The sequence below is a fragment of the Genypterus blacodes genome, unplaced genomic scaffold, assembly GCF_046128005.1.
Source record: "Genypterus blacodes isolate CSIRO-AG114 ecotype Tasmania unplaced genomic scaffold, CSIRO-AGI_Gbla_v1 ptg000021l_1, whole genome shotgun sequence".
Taxonomy (NCBI): Eukaryota; Metazoa; Chordata; class Actinopteri; order Ophidiiformes; family Ophidiidae; genus Genypterus; species Genypterus blacodes.
In genome coordinates, this window is record NW_027466834.1 from 8,128,999 (window position 1) to 8,155,746 (window position 26,748).

The 26,748-nt window shown below is 44.7% G+C and overlaps 1 protein-coding gene across 1 annotated transcript; it reads left to right on the forward strand.

Annotated features, from left to right (window-relative positions):
* The first annotated feature begins 5,931 nt into the window (after positions 1 to 5,931).
* Positions 5,932 to 26,331, forward strand: kcng4a (potassium voltage-gated channel, subfamily G, member 4a). Its single transcript, XM_076142366.1, has 4 exons — positions 5,932 to 6,083; positions 8,931 to 9,399; positions 9,800 to 10,441; positions 24,641 to 26,331. Exons 2-4 carry the CDS (start codon positions 9,292 to 9,294, stop codon positions 25,535 to 25,537), a joined length of 1,647 nt encoding a protein of 548 aa, XP_075998481.1. The 5' UTR covers positions 5,932 to 6,083; positions 8,931 to 9,291; the 3' UTR covers positions 25,538 to 26,331.
* The last annotated feature ends 417 nt before the right edge of the window (positions 26,332 to 26,748 follow it).

The following is a 26,748-nucleotide window of genomic DNA, read 5'->3' on the forward strand; positions in this document are numbered from 1 at the left end:
GGCTTCATATTTATGTCTGAGCTTTACGGCGAGTTGTAACCCAAGGACTTTTTTTTTTCCTTTTTTTTGCCCTTCTTTTCCCTTACAGCCCATGTGAAGGCTTTAGTCACTCTGCTGAGGCTGCAGTTGTCATCCAAGCACCTGTGCCTCAGACTAACAAGCAGCATGCGGTCCAAGTCGAGTCCAAATGAGCAATAGTCTACGTGACACAGCACTGTCGCCTCTTAAATAGAAGAAGAACAGGCTGCAAATGGCCTTTGTGCCGCAGATGTTGTCTCTTCATTTTCCCTTTTAAAGCAATTTTTACTCTGCGGTCTAACATCTCGGTTGTGATGTTGATAAATTTGATCCCGGTGGGGCTGATGGTGTAAACAGTGATTGAATGTTTCCACCCTGAGATCAGTCGTTCAAATTCTGCTCCCGGTGTGAGGAGAGCAGAGGAAAGATGGAGAACGTGCTGTGCGTTGGGTCACCGGGAGATGGATGGAGAGCCGCCGCCTCGGAGCTAGTTCAAGAGATTTGCCCCTGATTTTCCATTCGCTGACAGTCGGAGTTGATTGTGTTCCATTCTCATTAACAGTGCAAACGGTTTTAAGATGCAATCTCAGAGAGGCCCCAGAGTAATCTAGCGAGGCTGAATTGCAGCACCTGCCAGCCGCTCGACCGAGAGGGGAGGAGCTGTGACACACAACACAAAAACAGGAATTGCATGTCTTCATATTCATTTCTTCACTTTATTCTCTGCACACAACACAACAACTATTTGGAACATCACCTCAGGAGGGAGAAAGCCCTGGTCTGACCATTTCCCTTTTCATGAATAAATGTAGTTTGGAGAAGGGAGAGATTTGTCAGGGGTCCTTTGGGAGGGAAAGATCTCTGTGACCCCCCGTTGAACCACATGGACTTCCAGATTCCAGCAGATGAAGACGTATATACGGTGTGACACATGCAGCAGGTATATTTTTGTATCGGTCGCAGCAAAATGGAAAGAGGGACAGACGAGATGAGACGGACGGAAATAATGAGTCACTATTGTCACACTGTGGCAAATTACAGGGCAATTAATCAATTTTGTTGGGACTGAACATCGTCTGCTGCGTGAGATAAATTCAGTTTGGGACTAATGTGTGATCAGTCTCATGCTACCCTGAGGCATCGGCTCCACTGTAGGCCGCTGTGTGCTGATGGAGGGATTCCATAATGTCAACCTGTCTCTGTCCACACCTCCCATTAGCACACTTGAAGTGTGCTCAGACTCCCTCTCCTGCTCTCTCTCTCCCTCCATCACAGAGAGCGATTGCCTGCTAGGTGCCGGAGCGCCGCCGCACTCCCTCACTCCCACAAAACCCAGAGGCAGTTAGGGTTAAAAAATGACAACTCGCTCTGTGTTATAACACGCTGACGTGTTTAGAGGGGATGCTCTGATTTACAATGAGGGCAGCTGAGTCTCGCACACACGGCCGTCCAGATTAAACAGTGAAAAGTGCAAACAAGCCACCGGCAAGAGGGAACAGCAAACGCACAACCACAAGCAAACACGCTCTCCTATCAGTGTAAAGCAACACAGATTTTGCGACTTAGCGTGATTTGTGTAACACGCAAACATGCACAATGGCCGTAAACACGCATATCACATACTAAGAGCCGGAATGCGCGGCCTTGCAGAGTTGTGAAATCGACCGGACACAAGTAACTCACTCAGAAGAAATCGATACCTAATTCAATTAAGGTAATGCTGATTAATCTTCGGCCACAGTTGATCAGCTGGCTGGATTGGATTCTCCTCTTCTCGCCAGCCGTACATTCACTCTATCAACAGCTCTGTTTTGATCACAGGGCATGATAGCGTGACGAGAGGGAAAGAGAAGGCGAGCGGAATACCTGAGTACTTAAGAGTGTAACGAGAGTCGGAGGATCGTCTTTCCAACTGTATGTCTAGTGTTTCCTTTGTTTCCTCGCGGACAAAAAAACAGCGAGGAAGAAAAACACTCGAGTTAATCTCATTGGGGAGCTTGGATAGAGAGAATCCTTCATCATGATGCCTGTATGAGTTTGCCGGTAAAACAATAGAGATGAGGTCTGATCAGACTAAAGCCCCCCCCCCGACTGATATCAACCATTTCCCTGTAGGTCTCCTTCTTTCGCCCTTCCATCAGTCTGGAACAGTCTAAATGTCAAATTATCACATTTTCTTGTGCTGCTCTGCAGGTTTTGATTGTCTTCCTTTTATGCTGACTTCATGAATTTAACCAAAATAGCCTCTCTAACACCATCAGGGTAAAAATGTTATTATCCAGGTAGTGAAAACCATATTCCCTGGAATGTGGAAGTAATGAGGCTGATACAAAAGTTTGATGAGGTGAATAGTTTTGCCTGTCCTAGCCTGTCTCCCGGTGCGTCTCTGTCTCTGCTCAGTGAGATCATTACTCTCCGTTTGTAGAGGAAATTCTCTATATATTTATACCTCGTAGGGCGGGTGAGGCCAGCTTCCTGTATTCCTGCCTCTGTAAAGAAACCTCTCGCATCTTTAGTTCATACAAAATGCAGCAGAAAAGCTTTCAAAGCCCATCAGCCCCCCAAATTGAGAGTTGAGTGTTTTTCCAATGGATGCTTGATAGATAAACAGTAGTCTTAAAGGGCTCTGAGAGGGGAAACGCAGATAAGTGGTGTCTTTAGGAGGGGTGGGCGTTGTGTCATCAGGAATTCCAACCTTTCACACACACACACACACGCCACTGTATTCAGCCTGTATACAGTCATGTGTGTGTGTGGACTCCATACCTGCTATAAAATTGTAAACGATTCTTGATGTGGATGAAAACAAGTGAAGAAATTTGAGAAAAAAAAAGAAATGAGATCCACAGACTGAGAGGAGTGAAACACGAGTCGGCTCTGCCAACCAGGTAGCCCGTGCTATAGGACTCCCTTTTATGCTGTGAGAGGGATTTTGAAGTCAGCAGGGAGCCTTGTTGATAAGCTGTGAACCTGCATCGAATATAAATGATTTCATCCTGAGCAGCCAGATATGAGAAACAGGCGTATTTAGACCACCAACGGCTTTGCAGTAGGAAATATTTTACATTGACAACAATCAGCACGGATGCTATGAATCACCCAGTAGCATAGAGACTGCAAACATAATTACAGTAAACTCTCTATTACAGTAATTACAGTGTGAAGTTAAGTAAAGGCTACATTCATTCATTTGTTGGAGAATCTAAGTGATTGACACAAGCAGAATAAGGAGTTACAAACATGTGCGATGAGTCTTTACGAGATTATTGAAAGACAAGGATTGACTGATAAGTTCTGAGCCGAATGCACAGGAAGAGAACAAAGGCAATGCTTTTGTTTCTCTCCTATAATTCCTCTGGTTTATTCATTTGAGCCACAGGATTATGATTCACACATTCTAGAAGTACCCAAAGGTTTACAAATGGAAGAATATAGATAACGTAGCGGCACACCTATGAATTAAAACAGTCTGTGATGGGCTCAGAACTTATCAATCAATGTGTAATCTTGTCCTTATACTCCAAGACCAGCTCCTTCTTTGTAATCATGTTTCATTTGTGTTTACAGCAGAGCCCATTTTACTCACACTTGCCTTTTACTCCAAGGTGTGTGTGTGTATAGCTGTGAATGTGTGTGTTTGTTATTAGTCCTGCCCCATCTGTGTATAAGATAAGGATTTGTTTTTTTTTTACAACAAAGCAGACGGCAACTTTAGACACAATTACCTCTGAATCATATAGAAATCTGGGAGCTACAGACGTTGAGTGGAACAGACGTGACAGAGAAGATGTCGTTCTTCATCACGCTGGCGGTTCATCAAACTGTCCACTCCTGCATTTCCTCTCCCCGCTCGTCTCCTCTTACTCCTTTCCCACCTCTCTCCTTCACCATCAGCTGTCATACATTAGTTTCCTTGCTTCCTTCCTTTCCTTGGTCTTGACCTATCTCTCTTCTTTCCTCTCCCCTCCTCCCCCTGTCTCTCTCTCTTGGTGTCGGTGCACTCTGGGCCACCCTGAGTGCTGAGTGTTAATCTGACAATTCAGGGGAGAGAGCAATTAACCTGATCGAAAGTTGCCGCTGTAAAAGATCAAACAAATTTCAGCAGGGGATGGAGGAAAGAGAAACATAGAGAGAGAGGGAAAGTAGCGGATGGGCGAGAGAGAGAGAGAGAGAGAGAGAGTGAGTAGCGGAGGGGTGAGAGAGAGAGAGAGAGAGTCTGTTTATGGGTGCAAGGACAGTTGTGCAGACTCTCAGGTGGGAGCTTCAGGTAGCCATTAGTGTGAAAGCGTGCAATCATATGGCGTCTAAAGAGCCGACTGACTCATTGCTTCCCTCCAGCACGCACCGCCGCTCACCAGACCAGCGTCATCCCAGCGTGCCGGCTGCCGTGACATCATCTCGCTCCCATTGCCTGTGAAAGATTAAACTCTTAATCTGCCAGACTGAGGCTCACTATTAGTACTGGCAGGGCTATGCGGCTATTTTTGTGTTTTTCTGCTGTGTGTATCAATTGGTTTCTGGTGTGTGTGTGTGTGTGTGTGTGTGTGGGTGTGCATGAACAGATACACAAGTTAACTGGTTTAATGTTGGATGTCCCTGGTGTTCCCTATCTGCCACCTGTGTCCGTTTTTTTTCAGTGAAAATGTCTGTTTCTCTCTATTTGTTGTATATATGTGTGTGTGTGTGTGTGTGTGTGTGTGTGTGTGTTTCAATGACTGAACGACAGAATTAAAGGGCCATACTGCATTACTGTCACACTGAGGCAGCTCGCACGGCATCTAATCCATTCAGTTGACTAACACGCCTTCTCCTTTAGTGAGAATAAAAGACGACTCAGAACTAATCGCTGTGTGTGTGTGTGTGTGTGTGTGTGTGTGTGAGATTAGTCTCATGTTTCATACATACATTGCAGCCCCGGGCACACTTAATAGTGCACATAGGCTAACAAATAGCAATGGAGGGGTCCGATAACATGACCTTCTGTCACTTTCCTCACACACACACACACACACACACACACACACACATGCACAAACCTTCCCTACCTCTTCACTTTCCATCTTGCTAATGTGTTGTCAGCTCCTTTAGCAGCCATAAGGGCCCGGACAAAGTGTTTGCTTGTTTTAGCTGCTCCCTCAGGCACATGCAGCCTAATGAGCTGTCTCTCAAGGACAAAGTGGGTGCTCAACTCGTCCATGGCAGACAAATATGTCAGCGTAATAATATTTTCCTGAACCTTCACCCCCTTTTTCACAGGTTGGCATTAGTGTACTGAAGTGGATGAGGCCTGAGAGTTTGGATCGGGCGTCCATTTGTTGGTCAGGGTAAGAAACTCTAGTCTGTCTGTCTGTCTGTCTGTCCGTCTGTCTATCTATCTATCTATCTATCTATCTATCTATCTATCTATCTATCTATCTATCTATCTATCTATCTTTGTCTTATTCTCTCTCTCTCTCTCTCTCTCTCTCTCTCTCTCTCCCTCCTTTACAAACTTTGATCATTACCTCACGGTGACGTCACTATGCACCCTCTCCTGGGGTCACATGTCACAAAGCTTCCAGACTTTAGTCGGACATGTTGTCAGCACATAGGACCCGCAGCCGCTTCCAACGGCCAGGTTTCCATGCGTCTGGATCCATCGGCACCATTACGCAAAGTTGAACTACCGCGAATCCCGACCCCTCCTCTTCCCTCCCTCCCCCCTCCCTCCTCCTCCTCCTCTTCCTCCTGCAGCACCACTAACTGAGCAGTAACGGGACACTTTGAGCTCCGCCAGCTCTCACACACACACACTCTCTCTCTCTCTCTCTCACACACACACACAGCTTTACTCTCTCTCTCTCTCGTTCTCTGGCATGTCCGGAGCGCCCCGTGTGCGTCTCTTCCGCCGGTGCGGGCGATGCAGATGCCGGAGAGAGGTGCTCCTTACTGCAACATGTGACGGATGAAGATGATCCATGACACCCAGTTTGCGCTTTGAATGATCGGTGGGACCGGGAGGTGACAGAGGGGCTTCACGCCGAGCTGCTTCGGCCGGTTTTGGGGGACAAGTGACGGCGAGGATGGTAAGATGAGGATGATGATGAAGGAGATAAGTTATACCGGGGAATATTTGTGTTTATGTCTGCATATTGTTTCAAGTTGTGATGCCACATTCACTTCACGTGAAAATTAGTGATCTGCACCTCCAAATTTTGTAAAAAATGACGGAATAAAGCGTTTAAAGTAGCATTTTAAAGTAATAAATCAACAAAATACATGCGTTTAAATCAAACGGGATTCTTAGAAATGTAACACAGAAATGTATTCCCTTGAATTTGAAGCATTTCTTCGGTTAGAGCTTGGTACAAATGGCTTTTAGAGGATGATCCGTGCACGACTATATCACGAGATCTTAATGAATAGCGGGATTTAATCGAGTCTCATCGATTGTCAAAGTTTTGATAAGGGCGCACTGATTGTTCCATATCAAGTCAGTGATGTATGTGTGTGTGTGTGTGTGTGTGTGCGTGCGTGCGTGCGTGCGTGCGTGCGTGTGTGTGCGGTCTGTGTGTGTGTGTGAATTGTGTTGCCAAATAAAAAAACTAATTCCTTTATGTAAAACCACGCATTCTCAAAAAAAAGTGATTTCATAAAAGTATTGATTATTACTGCTTATATTTCCACATAATATATAGCTTAATGGTGATCAATACATGCAGATGAACTCTGTTGTCCCGCATGGAAGCTGAATCTCTGCTCTCCATGGGTCACTTTGTACCCGGTGGCTGCTGCAGGAGGCTGAGCCGTGCTGATAATCCTGCTGCTGCTCCCCGAGTTTCCTTTCCTCCAGGAAAAAAAACTGCTTCCCATCCACAGGGAATACAAACCTATTACTGAATAGTTTATCTTGCTCTCCTCCCCTTTGTGAGATGAAATGGCGTGAAACAGCGTCACGGCAGAAGTGATTTATTGATATGAGGGTGCAGTTCGATCATTTAAACTTGTTCATGCACGCGTTGAAAAGAAGCTTTAACCGGTTATCTACCGTCTGTGTGTTGTTTGTGTTAGTATATCTTATGATTTCCTGATTGTACAGTGTACAGCAAGGTGTGTGTGTGTGTGTGTGTGTGTGTGTGTGTGCGTGTGCGTGTGTGTGTTACGCTCCAACATGCTGCACTCACTCTCAGTTCTGCTTGTCATGCCCAGTCACAGTGACAGATTACTGTAGTGTGTGTGTGTGTGTGTGTGTGTGTGTGTGTGTGTGTGTGTGTGTGTGTGTGTGTGCTCTTGTTCCTACATGTTGAGGGGAAGAAAAGGCTGGAAAAGTGCAAAGTTGCCATTTTTCTAATATCTGGCAGGCTAATGGCTCACTTATGTAAATTGCTACGGTCTTTGTTCTTGTTAATCTTTCCTTCATTTCATTTTCAAAACAATCATAATAAGTTGAGGAATGAAGCCAGGGTTGATGAAACTGAAACAGCGTCAGTAATGTGAGGAAATGGCTTCAACATATCACTGAGCAATGATTGAAACGATCACTGAACTGTTTTAAAGTGATGTGGGCATTATTCTACAATCATTCCTCACATACGGGATTTAACTCAAACACAAATCCTCCTCTGTTTTGCCTTCATGGATTGACTATCAAATATTTTGCAATGCTTCAATGAGCGGAAAAATACCTTCATCCGCTCCTCATCTCCCTCGCTGCAGCACCACTGTACACGATGAGTTAAAACACTTAGGCTGTTTTATATAATCTTCATTCCATGCTGATAGGAATCCGTAAATGGAGGACGCTCAAAAAAATCTTTGAACCCAAAAATGACTAGAAGGTAAACACACTTTCCCCAATACTCCTGTGTGTGCAGCAGGTAGGAAGAACAATCTTACAGACTGCTGCTTTATGGTCCTCTACTGAAAGTCCTGCTCTGATTGGCCGGCATCAGGCCTGAGCTGCCAACACCCACATATGCTGGAGAAATACTTACTGTCTAGTACTCAATAGCACACAAATCTGTGTGAATTCAAATGGTTTGGATGTAAATATGTTACAGAAGTCAGTCTCTATTCAAAAACGAGGCTTAGGATTTATGGACTTTTGCCACTTTATATTTGAAGTCTGAAGTCTGTGAAGTTTTGCAGCTTTGACTGTGTTCACCACTTAATCCCCGCAACAATACATGATACAAATGAGCAAAATACGCACAATATTCCCCCTTTAAGTCCAGCCATTCTCCCAGTGCCAGTACTGCGCTGTTAGTCTGCTTCAAAACTCTTTGCTACGGAAGGTAAAGTAAGTAACAAATGTGGCTACTGTCTGTCAGTGTGATGACAAACGGTGGGAAAACAGTTTGAAAATAACCAAAGCTATCTAAGGCTTTGAAACACAGCAAACCATTCTGGGCAACTGTAACTGTGACAGTGCCAAATAACTTTCAGGGCAATTTTATTGCCAAGAAAAACATTTTAGACCCCGTGTCTCACTATGGTGACTGTTGCTAGGATTGTTGCCAATCTACAACAACCAATAAGCCCACTTGTTTACCACAACTCTGAATTACAGCGCAGACCCTGAATGCTCTTTTTCAAACTAGTTTCTTCTCCATGCTTGTTCATTTGGTTGGGAATTTCCACAGTGACCAGTAGATGAGTACTTAAAGCTGGATATGTCTGTTTATCTCTGTACACAAAAGAAAGTGAAAGAGGGAGGAGGTGCTCTCTCTCTCTCTCTCTCTCTCTCTCTCTCTCTCTCTCTCTCTCTCCAATCACTAATCCTGTTGTGAGGTGAGAGACGATCCCTCTCTCAGTCCCCTCGATGCCTCAGTACAACACATTCGGCTCCCAGACGCAGCCGACCCATCCTCCTGCAGCTATCAGCCGCGGATCAATCCTAACCCACTCTCTCTATCTGGGCTTTACTTTTCCAGAGTCTTGCTTCAGACCTGGATTACCCACTGATGTGCCCATGAATCCTGATGTCCAGGTGATTCTGCTGTGGACCTCAGACGACATCATTAATACTCCTGTGTTAGGTGGAAGCTGAAGCCATAGCGAGTCGCGAGTCCATGAGGGGGAACTCTGAGACCCAGAAGCCTGAAAGTCGCTGCCGTATTGTTATCAACTCAAAGCTGTGAACGCTTTTTTATCTTATGCAAGTTTTAATGTAAGCTGTTAGAAGTTTCAATACTGAACATTCTCCTGAGGTTGGCAACGACCGCCTCCTCACGCTGTCTTCGCCGCTTGATCTGAGCTGCCCGGCCCGGAGCAGCGTGCTCTCCTGATGCTGCCATGCCCATCATCAGCAACGCCAACCATGATTTCAGCAACCTGTCCGTCAGCGATGACAGCAGTCTTGACCGCATCTTCACCGAGATCCCCGAGACCGAGACCATCAAGGTATGAACGGGGTCGTCTGAAACCACGAGTGTTACAAGAAATGAGGTAGAATACAAGTCAGTCAGTCAGGGTTGTATTTGAAAAAAACTTAAAAAGAAATTCAAAGCGTTCTTCAACACTTTGTCACTGCCTTTTATTTGAGGCAATTAGGCAAATGCAGGGATTTATAACTTGTATGAATCTTTTTGGGCATTACAATGAACATCCATTTATGGGACAGAAGGGAAGAAAAGAGACGAAAGCAGGGATGTGTGATGTTTATGTGAATCCGGACACAGGGACGACAAAAGGGACAGGAACACAGCCAGCAAAGTCCAAAAGACAAGACAAGACAGATCAATCTTGAGTTATTCTTGATTCTTGTCTTTTGTCTTGTTTCTTAATCATTTCCTTTGTCCAGGGTGCATACTACAAGAGGGCTCAGTTTATCCGTCGGCAAGAGGACCTGCTGTCCGTCGACCATGGCCTGCTGGCGGTGATCAACGTCGGGGGGAACAGATACACCTTTCCCTGGAGCACGCTCGAGCAATTCCCTCTCACCCGACTGGGTCGCCTCTGTAGCTGCCGGTCACCCGAGGACATTGCCAACATCTGCGATGACTACGACGAAACCCACAAGGAGTTCTTCTTCGACCGCTCGCCTTCCGCCTTCAAGGTAATCCTCAACTTCCTGGTCGCGGGGAAACTGCGCCTCCTGCGGGAAATGTGCGTCCTCTCCCTGCACGACGAGCTGAACTACTGGGGCGTGGAGATGACCTACATGGAGCGCTGCTGTAAGAGGAAGATGTACACACGCATCGAGGAGGTGCACGAGCAGGAGCGGCGGGAGGAGGAGCTCCGGCAGAGGAACGCCATGCAGCGTGTGCCCGTGGAGGAGACGCGGCACAAAAAGGTGATGAACTGGCTGAGAGATATGGTGGAGAACCCGCAATCTGGCATACCGGGGAAGATCTTCGCCTGCCTGTCGGTGATCATGGTCGCCGTCACTGTCATCAGCCTGTGTATCAGCACCATGCCGGACCTCAGAGAGGAGGAGGACAGGGTGAGTTCATCAGGTTGTGTAATGTGGACGGGAATGTTCTGCACTCATCAATACATCGCAACACTTTTCAAGGCCCCGAACTGAAACTGGCATAAACTGAATAAATTATAATATTTGAACAAAAATGGGGCTCATAAATTCAACTTTTGTCATAGGATGCTTTTAATGATCCTGTCAGTGGGGCGAACCGATCATTAGTGATGTTAGATTAGCTATCGAATTCAACGTGATCATTTAGGCATTACATCTAACACTAACGTCATTTCCTTAAAACAACTCTTCACTGATGTTGAAGCAGGTAGAAGTCTCATTCTCTTCTTTCCAGACAGAGGAATCACATATCACACTGTCACACACTCTTACAGTAAACATCCATCGGGTGCTGCATGTTCAGTGTGTTCACCAGCCCACTTAGACGTCTGTGTGTCTGTGTGTCTGTGTGTCTGTGTCTGTGTGTCTGTGTGTCTGTGTGTCTGTGTGTCTGTGTCTGTGTGTCTGTGTGTCTGTGTCTGTGTGTCTGTGTGTCTGTGTGTCTGTGTCTGTGTGTCTGTGTGTCTTTGTGTGGGTGTCTACATGTAGTTAAATGAGTAAATTAGCAAATTTGCATTAATGGATGTGCAAGTTTCTTTATGTGTATTTATGCATGTGGGGTAGAATGTATGTCTGTGTGTGTGTGTGTGTGTGTGTGTGTGTGTGTGTGTGTGTTTTAGTGAAGTGGGCATGGCCTCTGATCTGTGTCTACCCATAGCACTGTGGGATAATGAAGCCCAAGCTGCTCACTGAGGCTTGGCCACTCTTGGCTAGTGAACACTGGGGAATAATGAAGTAGACTTACTAACACACACATACACACACACGCTGGACCATGGGACCTTCCAAGCCATGAACTCCCTATGAAATACACCACTGCCTTCGCTAGCAATGTCACATGCAATAGTAATGAACCTCCTCTGCTTGTAGAGTGTGTACTGTGCATACGTACAAGCAGATCCTTAAGCTCTTCCACAGCTCCGTCAGAGTATCGATTTTCATATGAGCAGTCACAGGCATCTGAGGGATGAAGGAACAGGACTGTGTGATCAGGGAGAATTTAGGGAGGCAGGGGAGAGGACTAGGCTGCAGCATGCTTGATGAGTTGTAAAAACGCGAAGAGAGGATTCTGTCAGGGTAGTGTAGCAGTCTGTGACAGCTGGAGTGTAGATGAGAAGAATCGGGATATGAAATTGGCCAGAGTTGCCAGGGTTTGATAAAGTGGATGCTGTAAATCTGCACTGCTGCACCGGACCGGTTTCATACACACCGCCGAACAGGACAAATCTGTAAGAATTAGCCTGGAAAAATACCCTGCGAGCTAAGAAAACCACAAGGAACTCAGTGAAGCAGGAGTAGAAACAAGCGGAGGTACATTTCAAGTACAGCCGAATGCGATCAAAGTGTGTTTCCTGATGTATAAGATGACGATTACAGCAAATTGAGTTGTACTTCTTGCGATTCTGTCTGTGAGAAACACGAGGGATGGGTGGAAGAGACACCGAGCTGCCCACAGGGGCCAGGACATCCCTCTGCAAACACCCGGCCTTTAGGGCACACACCCACTCACATAAACACACACATTCTCACCATTACAGCGCTGTATTGATTGCTGGCGTGGGACTCGCTGTTGCGGGAAAAAAGCAGAGTTTTGTGAAACTTAATGCCACTGTGTGTGTGTGTGTGTGTGTGTGTGTGTGTGAGAGAGAGAGAGAGAGGGAGGCAGAGCGAATATGTGTCCGCAGCTCTTTCCGTATCTGCATTCATTGAGGGAGACATGGCAACGCTCTTGAAAAGTAAACAAATCCATCTGCAGCTTTCAAGATTCTCGTGTCCCTCCATGCTCGACGCTTCAAACTATTTTGGAGCTCGCCGTCTGAGCTTCGTCTGAGCTTCGCCTGCAGCGTCCAAAAGGAGCAGGGAGCAGCCGGGCTCCTGTTATGTTTCTTTCACGCGGCTCCGTTGTTTGTCGGCATTTGGTTTGGCTTTTTGCGCTGGAGTCCAGGCCAGAAATTCCCTCACCCACTCATTCTTCATCTGGCTCTGTGTTTGGGTGAAGAGTGTGAAAGGGGAGATAGATTAAGTGGAAGATGGGGCAAGAGCGTAAGTGGAGGAGGACAAAAAGAGAGGACAGAACAATAGAGAGAGAACAAGCGGCAGAACAAATGAGTCTGGAGGAAAGACAGCAAAATATAAACACTTTCGATTTTCCCTCCTGCTCCTTCTGCCAATCTGTCTGTTACGCGTTCCTGCCTATCCTCAGCTCATACCCAGATCAAACTCTATATCGCTGTCATCTTTAACAATATGGGCGGGGCATCGTCTCATCTCCGTCTGCTTATTCTCTGTGTTCCTCTTCTACTTTGTTAGCAGCTTCTTCTTCCTTCAGGCTGCGTATAGTGGGAAGAATTTGAAAGCCCAACCTCCGCTCATTCATTTGTAATAAGCAAACAGATGCATGAATCATTTAAACTCAGTCAAAGAGTCTGAACGGTGATGATTGTTCTTTTGAAAGGTCAAATTAAAATGTGTGCAATACCTGGAAGGAGCCGGTATAAACTTTACACTTTTCATTGGATTTGAATCATCCAGCATGAGGGAGAGAGAGAGAGAGAGAGGGGGAGAGATGGGATAACTCTAATCTATCATTCAACAGCAGCAATAATGCTTCAAATTAAATACTCCAACACATTTCCTTACTTACTATCCCTCTACGACTCATTGATTAGCTTCCTGTCTCATTACAAATAGATTTCTAAGTGATTCTTGTCAGCAGTCTTGCCTTTTATGTTCATCTGTCCGCAGCAATTATTGAACTAATCTCTCCTGTGAAGAGACACTAGTGCACTCTGCTGTCTTCCAAACATGCCTGGTGGCGTCTTTAAAGCTTGCAGCAGCTCACCCTCATTGTTTTTCTGCTTCCTGCCCCCAGACATAAGGTTAAAAGTGGAAATAAAAGCTAAAGCGAGGTTCAGTTGAGCTTTTCGTCATGATTAAGTAAGAGAAACATGAGCCAGACTGTTATGTAGGAAATTTCTTGGCACTTATCAGTAAATGAGCTGTACCGTACTATAAATTGTTTTCGAGATGAAAGCTTTGACAAAGACGCAATCACTGTAGGAATTATCTTCCCTTTTGCAGCCGAAGAATGTATTGATCAGTGTGACAAGTCAAGGCTGTATCTGGGCTGAAATAGCTTTGTTCCGCGCCACAGAAGATGTATTCATAGTTTCTACGAGATCTTGAGAAAAGTGAAGCTGTTGTGGCGAGAGGAAATGATATTGTCATCTTGGGAGAACAATAAAAAGATGTCCTCCTTTCACCGCTTCTGTAGAATCACTGTGACCAGAGCTCACACGTGTCTGTAACACACATTTTCAGTCCCTCATATACAGGAGTTCACGTTTCCACTGCTGCTCCAAACTTGGCTCTGACCCTGGCAGAGGTCCAGAGCCCAAACCTGCTGGATCTGCGTACTAGTCTGCTGCAGTGTTTGGATTTGACTTCTCCTTATTCGCAGCAGGTTGATAGCTTGCCCGAGTTCACATTGCTCAATAAAAGGGAGCGAGGAAAGACGCACATTTTCTTAGGAAACCTTTGTCAAAGCAGAAAGTCTATCTATTCATTTCAATTCCTTTACTGCAGGGAAATCAGTGTTTCACTCAATGTGCCCGAATGTCTGTTAGATTCATACCTTTAATATTCAAGCAGGATGATAGAATATTTTCAGAAAGCCTCATCAACTTTGCTCCCCTATTCCTAATTCAGTTGTATTCTGGCCTGGGGAGAAATTGAAGAGGGTGTTCTATATCCTTTATGCTATAATTTGGAGAGGGATTTGCTATTCAATAATTACGTCCCAGGGCATCGATCACAGTGTCTGGAGAGAGGAACGCAAGAGAGAGTGAGAGGGTAGACGACTTAACGTGAAGCATTTGAGTTTTGACACAGTTGGAGTTGTTGTTCTCAAGGAGAAACATGTCAATACTAATACTGCAACACATAACCAAATAAGAGAAAGACAAATAGAAGGCAGATTGAAGAGAGGGGCTCAGGGAGAGAGAGTGGGAGACTTTCAAAGAGAGATACAAAGAATGCAGTCGTGGGAGAGAGAGAGAGAGAGAGCGAGAGAGCAAAACGGAGGTGCGATAACGAGAAGAGCAAACAAGGGATCGATGTAAACACCCAACCAGTGGTGAAGCCTCCCGTCCCTGCTTCTCAGAGGGGCTGTTAGAGGTTTAAAGACTGAGGCACAGTGAAATTACCGGAGAGCAGAAAGATGTGCGAACACTGAAACACAACACACGCAAATGTACACGGATGCCCACAAATTCTGAAGACATACACAGACATACATGCTGTACACACACACGCTGAATAACAGACATTATCTGTGGGCAAAAGCATTACTCTGTGATCGCGGTGTCACTTGTGTCATGTTGATGTCATGTAGCGAATGAGAAGTGATCCCATAATAAGAGCTTTTCAAGGTAATGCTGTTAAGCTAGAGTGAATTACAAACTAACTAATGTCGTTAGGGCACAGGGTGCATATTTCCATCTGATATAATAGTATAACATAATGTAATAACATGTTGAGTGTATTAAAAGCTAATTTAGTGAGAGATCAGCCTGGTGTTCCACACAGTTGTTCTGATGGATGATGAATTCAGTTCAGTCGCTCCCTATTAGAGCACAGTTCACATACAAAAATTAAGTTAATTACTCTACTTACCTACAAATTACCATACTTACTTACAAATTAGTGTCATAATTTGGTCAGCTACTTTGCATTAAGATCAGTGAGTCATAGCAGTGCTTCAAATGTGGGCTTATTATGTATTTAGATCCAGTTGCCTGAGCGCTGCTGCTGCTGTGCAGGTGGTTATCATAGTTTATAGCAGTGATTTACCCACTAAGGCCCATTACTCATTTGCTTACATGCTGATTCACTGGGCTCTAAAACCTTATTTACCTGTGTCACAGTTAGTGTCACTTACTTACAGGCCTTCAATTCAATATAAAGTGAATTAATAGAAAGAAAAGAAACTGTGATCATTGTTGAAGTCGTGTGGCAAAGGGACTGATGTTTCTTTTCCAAAAATATATTTTTTTGTTGTATTGATGTCTTAACTAGACAAAAAAATAGAGCTCAGCGTTTCTACTCTTAGCTGTCGTTGCACACCTGCGTACAGCTTCACTGAGAATCAATTTGAAAGGATCAAAGTGGGATCTGTGATACAATCTCAGAAGAGTTGGTTGTGTTTTGTTCTTTTACGTCTCCTGATTCAGAACAGTGCAGAACGGTATGATAGGACTCAACAAACGTGTTTCCAACTCGATTGTCTCTGTGGAGGTTTGGACTGTCATCTGGACTGTTTTCCTCTCTTCAGTCTCGACTTGGAAACTTGAAAGAGCTCCTGCGAGGAGCAAGAGAGAGCTAACAGTCTCATCTACACGATCTGCAACACACCCATGAATTTGAAATGAGTTTTTGTTTCGGGGCGATACCAGGCTTTCTGAGCCCTATGATTTTTTTAAGGCAATTTAGTTCCACACCTAAAATGGGAAACACATACTGTAGCAAGAGACGACAGTAAGGTGTTAAATTATTCAATCTAGGTGTGAGAGTGTGGTCTCTCCCTCTCTCTCTCATTACGAGCATTTGGCAGACGCTTTTATCCAAAGCGACTTACATTAATTACATTTACCACCCTTCGCAGAGGGGGGAGCAATTGAGGGCTCGATGCCTTGCTCAGGGGCACCTCGGCAGGGACTCGTACCGGGGACCCTCCAGTTCCCAGGCGGAAGCTCTACCCACTGAGCTACTGCCTTCCTCTCTCGCTCTCTCACACACACCCACAGCTGGCTGTGAAGACAAAGCACTGTCATCAATCATATGCCTTGTTTGGGGCGGACAACAACACAGGTACAAAATTAAAAAGGCAATCTAAATGTAGTGTGCCCCCCCCCCTCGTAAGTTCTGCATCCCTTAAATGAACGTGATGGGAACATAAATACAGTGTCTGTGTCTGTAAAATATTGTTGGCTCAGCAGGGCCAGAGAGGGGATAGAGAGAGAGAGAGAGAGAGAGAAAGAGAGAGAGAAAGAGAGAGAGAGAGAGATGCCTGAAGTCACAAAGACTCAACTTTTTCAGACCTGAATTTAAATCATTTATACTTAAAGTGTGGCCTGAATTCCAGTACAATTTTATTTTAACGACCCTCAAATGGAGGATCAACTTTGAACAAGACACACCCACAAATAGACTAAATACATGTTTGTGACGTGTGTGTGAAATACAGTCACACACAAAAGTCTGCATGTGTGTGTCTATAGCTGTGCATACATACACACACACACCAGAGAGCAGATTCCATGCTTATTATGGTCTATCTGTTACCGTCTGTCTGATCCATGCATGGCTGCCAAGTGGGATTAGGAGAGCACAGCAACGTCTGAGGTGTTTATAATGTTCTGGATTGTTCTGAATAACACACCACAATGGAGTAGAAGGAGGTTTGTTGGATTCTGATTGCTGTGATGTTTTGTTGGCTTGGAATTTGGAGAAAAAAAAAATTTGACCCCATGCATTAACAGTAACAAAGTCTTATATTACGACTTAGTGTCATACTTTATAGTGATTCAGTATCTTTAGAGACATAAGCTCTACTGCTTCATGCCCTAAGTTGTTCTTAGTGTCAATCTTAAGCCTTTAAATAGGAGATACATCTATACTCTTTATGTTGTGTTTTTCCTGTAATACATTGTTTACTATTGTCCTGACGTTCAGCACCATGGACAGCGAGGCAACACTCACACTCACGCTCACACTAGCTGGACTCATCTGGACTAGACTTATCAAAAACTCTGTTATTCTCTTTTCAGTGATACGTCAGAGAGAAAGAATTTCTAAAGACACACTGCTACACAAAATACACACCCTTTTATGCAAACACACACACACACACACACACACACACACACACATGCTCTCTCCCCCCGAGGCCAGCAGCAGGTGTTACACAGCTCTGGCCAACAAAACACTTCAAGAGTCATTCTCCTGTGACTTACTGCAGAATCCAACGCACCTCTTCACTCTGCTGCTCCGTGCCATCCTAACCGAGCCGCCATGTATTCATTCCTGCACACACCCTGCAGCATGCGCACTAAGACTGTATGTGTATGCGTGTGTGTGTGTGTGAAGGATTGTATATAACATCCCAAAACATATTTCCTTGAACATTGTTCTTCCAGGAAAAGTCATAGTCACAGTGTGTGTGTGTGTGTGTGTGTGTGTGTGTGTGTGTGTGTGTGGGTGTGTGTTTGCATCACCGTGCATGGTGAGATGACTTTATATCGCTGCACTTGCACGTGTATTTTGAATTTGATGAAACCATTTACAATGTTGATTGGGGAACTGAACAACACTGAATTGCTTTCACTGCACAAAAGTGGAAGATTCATTCGCTGTGGATGTTTGTGTGTGTAAGTGTGTGTGTGTGTGTGTGAAATATAGACGTGATCTATTTTTCATTGTCATCTAGTGTTCTCAGTAATACTGGTAGAGACTCTAACCAGAATTTAAAAGCAAGCTCAAGCAAATTCACTCATTTGATGTTTGCGTGTGTGTGTGTGTGTGTGTGTGTGTGTGTGTGTGTGTGTGTGTGTGTGTGTGTGTGTGTGCGTGTTTTCTCTGATGACTCTTCTCTGACACTGGCTGTGTATATGTGTGTGTGTGTGTGTGTGTGCACCTTAATGCCTGCAGGCTTGTTTCTTCCCCTCTGACTGCAGCGTTCTGACAGATGGAGAATAGAGATGCATGAAGTGTGAAGGGAAGCCTGAGCTCTGTCCATCTCTCCCTCCTGATACACCTCCTCCTCCTCACTCCCTTCTTCCCATCCTTTCCCGGTCTATCTGTCCTTTCGCCGCACCTTCCCTCCTTCATTTTTCTATATTAGGGCCCCAAAAAGGGGGCTGTTTGTGCGTGAACAAGCTGTTGGTCTTTGTCACTGATGGGACATTTGGCAGCCGGTTCAGGGGCCTTTTATGGACGTAACGCTCTTCTTCGACTCTGCAGTCATGCTCACATGCACATTATTATGCCCGGCATGTAGAGCCCAGTATCATTATAGCCGGTGTGTCTTTGGCGCGTAGGTGGTGACTGATGTGTGTGTATATGTGTGTGTGTGTGTGTGTGAGAGAGAGAGAGAGAGATTGGGGGTTGTTCGTAGCTCTTTTATCATACTATGTATCAAGAGTCCTTGTAAATTAATGGGCGCATGACTGCAGGTGCGGTTGACTCTGTGTGTGTGTGTGTGTGTGTGTGTGTGTGTGTGTGTGTGTGTGTGTGTGTGTGTGTGTGTGTGTGTGTGTGTGTGTGTGTGTGTGTGTTTATGTGCATGCACCAGCGGGACACAAGACAACAGCCTGATGATGGATCAAGGTGTTATACAATCCAGGCCCCTTTAATAACCTGTGACTTGTGAACACATTTCAGGTTAAGGCCACTGCACATTAATTCACCTTTCTCCTCATCTCCTCCCTGTCTTTCTCACTCTGTCCTGACTTTGCACCCTCTTTGTTTTTCCTCTCCTCTCCTCTCTTCGTCTTCTTCTTCTTCTTCACTTGAGCTTTAGAAGTAAATGCAGGGTCAGTGTAATAGAGCACCGTCGTAGCTCAGTGGTGCAGATTATTCTGAAGGTCTGCTACAAGGTAAAGCTGCTTGATGGGATGAATATTGTCTTTTCCGACATCCTGTTTCTGTCCAAACCTCCGATGTTTAATGCTGAGAAATAAAAAGAGATGGATGACAGCTATAGATTTAGAGACATGGAGATGAGAGGTACAGTAGAGAACGTTAATCATTTATCGTCAATCCATCAATGAGTATATTCGCAATACATCCAGATATTACGCCTGCATCTATAAACAAATCTGTCCTAATTGTGAACCGAAGACCTCCGAAACGCAGAGCTTTCTCAGATCCGACAGTACAAGAACACATTCATAATTTAGAGCTATAGAAGCTTTCTCTTGTCCAACAATAAAAAGACATATTTACACTTCAAACCCAAGATGCTCGTCCCTCTGTTGGCCCCCGAATGAGTCGGCGGCAGAAAGGAGATGTGAGGGAACAGGCGGGAATAAATGAATGTAAAACTGGCAACCAGACGTAATCTTGCTCTGCTTTAAGGTGCATGATGAGGACTATGGACGTCATTATTTATTATGGTGGGAATAAATGTGTCGGGCACAGGAGTGGGCACTTTCCATCGTTAAAACCTACACAATGGAATTTGGAATGACAATAAAGGCATTCCTCTTCTTCTTCTTCTTCTTCTTCTTCTTCTTCTTCTTCTACTTCTTCTTCTTCTTCTTCTACTTCTTCTTCTTCTTCTTCTTCTTTGTTCATGTCCACCTTTAATGCACATCAGCCCAGACTGTGTTTTCCTGCATAATTCCTGTATGATCACCTGGAATCATCATAGACCAGGAGAATATCCGGGAAGCTGCTCATTATAGATGTTATGGTGGCGGCATTATATTTTAATGGCCATACAAGTGTGTGTGTGTGTGTGTGTGTGTGTGTGTGTGTGTGTGTGTGTGTGTGTGTGTGCGTGTGTGTGTGTGTGTGTGTGTGTGTGTGCGCCTCACGCTGCGTGTCAGACCCTTATTTAAAGGAACCGAGTCTTTGCTTGTGTGTTAGCTGATTCATATTTAAATGAGGATACAGTGAGAGAAAGTGGTGTGTGTGTCCACGTGTGTTTGTGTTCCAGAGAGAGATGTTCAATAATGCTGAAATTTTAGCACTGTGACTGTTTGACCGGCCATTAACTGAAACACTCACATCGCTGTAATTGACTGTGATGATACTGAACTAAATTTATATGCAGTTGTGGTCGACTGAGGCATGAAAATGATCCATATTTAATTAGAGATGAGACTGAAAATACACGTTTAAGTCAGAGCCGAGCAATAGCCAGAGGACAAAACGTCAAAACGTCTAAATGCTGCATGAAGGAGCTGATGGATAGAGTCTACGGGAGTTTACGGGAAGTAAATATACATACATTTTACAATTCTAGAATATATATCTCTCACACTTCAGTGGACTTCATTCCTCTGTTTTCTGTTTTCTGTGTGTCGCTTCTGCGGCTGTTGAAACTTTAGTTACGAGAAATAGCAACAAAAACAGACAATTAAAACCAATTATAGAAATCTCTGTTGCGTGAGTTGGGAAAGCTTTTCTCGCATTACGACTCCGGTTGTGAATCCATCCCGTAGTCCCATTCTGCCTGGTAATTGTATTCCTACATTCTATTACGGCGTTCAATACCATGGCATAGCATGTGCGACTGCGAGAAAATCCATTTCCAAAGTCGTGAGCTTTTTTTAGCTGCATTCTGAGGCAGTGGTGGGACAAACAGCACCTAAGTGCTCTTGATAAGGTCAGCCATGCCATATTTTCTCTGCTATTTTGCCGTCTGCCAAGCCCAGACTGCAGCTACGCTTCCTGCGAGCGTCCTATCCATAGCCTGGCATAATGACTTAGCAAAGCCTGTAATCATGATTTAATGTTTTCCCATGTGGTTACTTCAATTGTCCCTCCCTGCACCTTGGATGCCTGGTGCAGTGATTTCCACCCTCGCTGGGGTCTTTGTCTTAATTTGACATTGAGATGTGTTAATGTGGACATTAATGTGAAATCCAGTGTGAGACAGCTGCTGGGGTGAACAGAGGCTCCGTGCTGAAATGAGCTGTCACTGACATTCGTTCCACAGAGAGTCGTACAGAGACGATAAGGTCAGGGAGATAGTGGCTATTGTGGCAGGCACGTGTGTGTGTGTGTGTGTGTGTGTGTGTGTGTGTGTGTGTGTGTGTGTGTGTGTGTGTCTGTGTCTGTGTGTGTGTCTGTGTGTGTGTCTGTGTGTGTGTGTGTGTGCTTTGCAGCGTTAACAAATCATGCAGAGAGGGAGAAGAATGATGCAAAGTCCTCTTAGGCCTAAAGTTGCCACCAGTACAACATACCACACACTGATTTCTGCAGTTGGTAATGTGTGAATTGTAACATCATACAGTATCATTGTGGTCTGAAACCCATTCTTATTCAAGGAAGACCAAAAATGAGGGAAAATCAAAGATTGAAGGAATTTCCAATTAGCTGACAGTGCAGATTTCCGTCCATACTTCCATTTTCCAGCACATTTCGTCCACATGACAATGGCTGGAAATGTTTTGCAGACAGATACTGGTCTAACGATGACGTGGTGTCTTCAGATGTATTTTTTCAAAAGTATCGGGGAGCTCTCTCCTAGGGGTCAGATGACAAATTCAAATCCTCTTTCGGGGGAAGAGTCTGTTGCTTGTTGCTGTACTTTCTTTGATATGCGCCATCTAGAGGTTGGCTGTCCACATTGCATCAAAAGCGGGGCAAAAATAAAGTTTTTTTCCGCCTTATTTCGCTGAGCTTGCTACCTTTACTTTGCTTCAGGCACAGAAGGCAGGAAAAGCCCTGAGCTTAATGAACCACACACTCCAATCCACATTTCAGCCAAATACCACACTCTCTCTCTTTTTTTTTGTTGCGGGAACCGATTATGTGCATTAAAATACTCAACAAAATCTGCCGTGTCAGTAAAATCCCCGAAACGAGCATTCAGAGCGTGTCTGACCTTATTCTCTCATATCCCAGAGAGACAGAAACACCCACGGCATGTGGACCCTCCATTCACCAGCTGCCAAAGAGGAAATGTAAGCTGACCTGAGACAGAAAGAGTCCCAGAATGTCCCGGAAAGACTGAAAATGAAAATGAATGTGAGAAACGCTGATGTATAAAGGTTAAATATGTAGTTAGAGATTTATTGAAGTGTGAATTTTTAAACACATCCCCTCTTTTACTGTCCTGTGCTGGAGGGACAGACCTCCCCCGTCTCTCCTTCAGCCCTGTGAAGGAAACCACGGATTGTTATGGTTTCACTTTTTATTAATTTAAAGGTGCACATAGTAAAAAGCTACAGGGTCCGTGGCTTTTATTGATTAAAGAAAAGCAGAAATGAAGCAGTGATCAACAATTACTTCACCTACAATACATGAGCATTAGTCTTAAAGTGATCGTAGACTACTATTCTTAGACTAACATTACATAATGACCTTTGTACTGCTTCGAAAAGATATCGACTAAGTAATGAATGAAAACACAGAGAAACAACAATTCACATCAACATGTATCAGTTCAGTGGTACTTTAAACACCCCTGAGTCCATTAAAAGAAAGAAAGAAACATTGCAAATTCTAATCCCTGGCCTACAGCATACAGAAAGACAATAACAACTGTAAAGTATGAGGAAGATACAGGACTCTGCAGCCATGAAGGGACAGGCCAAATGTGGACATAGACATAGTGAGAATGACCAACATGGAGAGAAGTGAGGCACGAATGTGAAGGAAGAATCATACGTAGAGAAAGACAGGAAGGAGTTATGTTTCGCTTAAAGGAGTGGTGAATAAATGTAGGATTTAAAGCATAAAGAGCACGCTGTGAGGGACAGAGAGTGAAGGATGAGAGGGATGGAGTCATGAGAGGGTGAAGGAGGAAGCAGAATGAGCGATGAGGAGGAGGAGACAGAGGGAGATGGACGAGGGTGGCAAGAGGGGTAGAAAAGAAGGATGAGCAGAGACGGGAAATAGATGAGAGAAATAGCACCGAGACTGAGCGGAGAGATGGATGCAGAGCTCAAAGAGAAAAGAGAAAGTGGAAAAATCCAGGGAGGTGATGATGGAATAACCTGAAGGGGAAACTCACACTCTTCATCTCAGTTATACTTAATAATTTGTGTTATTAGTCCCGTATGCCGAGTTAAATTCACACTTTTGTTCAAATGCGCACAGTAATTCTGATGATTTTAATGCAATTTTACTTGTTTTACAAAGTTTTTACCTAAGAATTTGCATTCAAGAAGCCGACTGTGCGAAACTATGAATGTCTGTCACATCAATAGATGTCTTGGAGGGATATTTGACGGCAGAGCTGCAGTGGAAATCTTTCACTTACTCACCATCCCTCATCCCCTGTGTGTTCAGGGGAGAGGACTCGCTACATTCACATTACAGACTGGAGCCCAGAACTTTTTTTTTTCCGTGCAGTGTGAAATTTTTTTTTGAGGTCAAAGCAACCTTGGTCCATGGAGAGACAAGGCGATACTAGATTTGATTTTAAATGTAATAATAATGTAATAATAATGTAATAATAATGTAATAATCATTGTATTGTATTAGGAGAAGCTATGGGAATGAATCATAACCAAGCAGGGTTTCCATTTCGTTTTTCATTGTTGTTCACGCCATCACATTTCTGGTTGACTTTGCACAGCAGAATTGTGTTAACACCTGCCTACAATACGTTATTCCTTACATAATAGACTGACAGACTCAAACCCACCAGTATGTTTAGCAGAAAATTACGTAATTTACAGAAAAAGGTTGCTGATCTTCCAAATGACTTCAGCTTTACTCTTTTCTTCTCTTGCGGGTGTTGTCCATCAGATCGAGCTTGAGTCGAATCGTACGCCTGCTGACTAGACACAAGTGTAATTACATCTCTGTTTCACCGATCTCTGGTCTCACTGCCAGGTTCAGGAGTCATTTTCTGCAGGGGGACGTTGTTGGAGGAGGTTGAGGTGGAATAGAGGCTGAGACAAAATGTGAACGTAAGATGAGGAAAGAGGCAGAAAGTGTTTAAAGGAGGCAGCAGGTTTTGTCCTCTTGTGGTTATTAAGACATCAGCATCTGTCCACTTTTGTCCACAAACGTTTTTTCATTTTGTTGCTCTCTAGAGTTAAAGGGCCCGCAGGCTTGATTGTCTTCACTTGTCACTCCTGAGGGCCGTATAAATCTTTCAAACCTGCCCTAATGAAATAACTGATGGATTGTGTCACTGTATTATCTATCAATGTAGCTGCAGTAGCTTTGGCATACTGAGTAGCTGAGCCTCATGACTTATTAATGATTACCAAAGGTGATTATCTGACCACAGGATTTTTATCTTCTTCCCGTCTTATATTTTCCACCCATCTGTCTTTTCCCCCATGTCGACTCTCTCCTCCCCTCGCTCTCACTCCCCCCCTTTCCTCCCCTACAAACCCTTGCTTCTATCTTCTCCTATCTCAGGGTGAGTGTTCCGCCAAGTGCTACCACATGTTCATCATAGAGACAGTGTGTGTGGCCTGGTTCTCCCTGGAGTTTGTGCTGCGCTTCATCCAGGCCCGCAGCAAGCTGGAATTCCTTCGCGGTCCGCTCAACATCATCGACGCCATGGCCATCCTGCCCTACTACGTCTCCCTGGTGGTGACGGAGGAAGACCCGGCCACGGAGCACGAGAGGCCAGGAGGAGGTAAGGGCTACCTGGACAAGTTGGGCCTGGTGTTGAGGATCTTGCGAGCCCTGAGGATTCTCTATGTGATGCGGCTGGCACGTCACTCTCTGGGCCTGCAGACTCTGGGACTGACAGTCAGGCGCAGCACCCGGGAGTTTGGCCTCCTCCTGCTCTTCCTCTGTGTGGCCGTCACCCTCTTCTCCCCACTGGTCCATCTGGCTGAGAGTGAGCTCACAGGTACCCATGACTTCAGCAGCATCCCTGCTTCCTACTGGTGGGCCATCATCTCCATGACAACTGTTGGCTATGGTGACATGGTCCCCCGGTCCATTCCAGGACAGGTTGTAGCCCTGAGCAGCATCCTCAGTGGGATCCTCATCATGGCCTTCCCCGCAACCTCCATCTTCCACATGTTCTCCCGCTCCTACCAGGAGCTCAAGATGGAGCATGACCGACTGTTCAAAGAGGAGTGTGCTGCAGCCGCCGCCGCCGCCGCCACCGCCAACGGGGAGTTACAGGAGGTAGGAGTTGATGGAGGAGGGGGGGAAGGAGGGGCAGAGGCCTTTCCTGCGCCTGGAGTGGGATTACATTTTGACAAAGACAATATGCACTCGCTGGAATCTCTGGCCCTGCTGGTGAAAAGTGGCGAAGCTGCAGGAAATAGCCACGGCCTTCCAGCAGCAGCTTTTTGAACCAAGCCACTTACGATATAGCCACAGACTGACTCTGCAGAATTTTGGAGACGATACGAGTCTACATGCAAATAATCCCATCTCTGTGTTGTGTAAAGTAACCATTCCCTCAGCAAACTCACTCTCAATGAGGTAGTGAAACCATCTGCATTGCATCGCCTAAGATAAGCTTAAATCAAACTTAATTTATTTTATTTATATCTATGGATACCAGGAGTGTAAGTGTGTGACGGACATGCACATTATGGACTTCACAGCCACTGTATGGTTGTCAAAGACTCCTAAAAGCCCTTTAAAGTTTAGAGTGACTGACCAGTGACTGAAAGAAGACTTCTGCAGCAATATTAGAAACTGACTGCTTCCATAAACATGCAATATTCAATCCAAAGTTGCTTTTCCTTCCACTGTGAAAATACTTTAAAGTCCAAGCACCACTTTGAGTGTTATTCTTCTTACTTGTTGCCTAAAGTATGAACTCAGAACTCGTCTCATACTGTATACTGTATACTTTCTGCCATGAATTGAAAGAAGTGCTCCCCTTATTTTATTTTTGAGAAGCTTGAAGCCATGAAGAAATACAAACAAACTGAAAGTAATAGCTCATACATACGATGTATATTCATCTATCTTACTTTTTTTTTGTATATTGGATCACTTTCTCCTTCTCTGCCACATGCACAAGAGAAACTGTGTGAAGATATTACAGAACTTTGAGATCAAAAGCTGCTTTATTCAGACGAGGAAATGAAAGGAGAGAGAGAGAGAGAGAGTGTCTGAGTGAGAGAAAATGAGTTAACAACCATGAAATGTACTTTGCAATGCTCCAAATAAAAGCTCTTCTATTAATCTAAGAGGAATCTATGTTCTGGGTGGTAGTTTTTGAGTGTGGTGGTCTCGACTCCTTGGTTAGTTTGGGATGCTCAGACAGGCCTGGTCGGTCTGGCTGCAGATCATATAGGAGAGACGCTCTTAAATGCTTTAACAAGTTCAGAAATGTATTAGGTGTAAATCACTAAGAAACTCCAGTGTGGAGAGAGTGCTCAGCCTGGGGTCCGAGCAGGAGTGTGTGGAGGCACGCGAGACATGCCAGATGTGGATGTAATCTAGATTAAAATTGGGATTAAACCGTACGTGCAAACGGGTTACTGACTTTAAACACAAACTGCTCCATAATCCTGTTGGTTCCTCTGAAATCAAATCAATTTGTTCCG

What these genes read in the sequence shown, in the direction of transcription:
- kcng4a (XM_076142366.1), top strand. Translation starts at nt 9,292, where the DNA reads ATGCCCATCATCAGCAACGCCAACCATGATTTCAGCAACCTGTCCGTC. An exon ending in CCGAGACCGAGACCATCAAG is followed by an intron (nt 9,400 to 9,799) that starts GTATGAACGGGG and finishes TCCTTTGTCCAG; the next exon opens with GGTGCATACTACAAGAGGGC. An exon ending in TCAGAGAGGAGGAGGACAGG is followed by an intron (nt 10,442 to 24,640) that starts GTGAGTTCATCA and finishes CTCCTATCTCAG; the next exon opens with GGTGAGTGTTCCGCCAAGTG.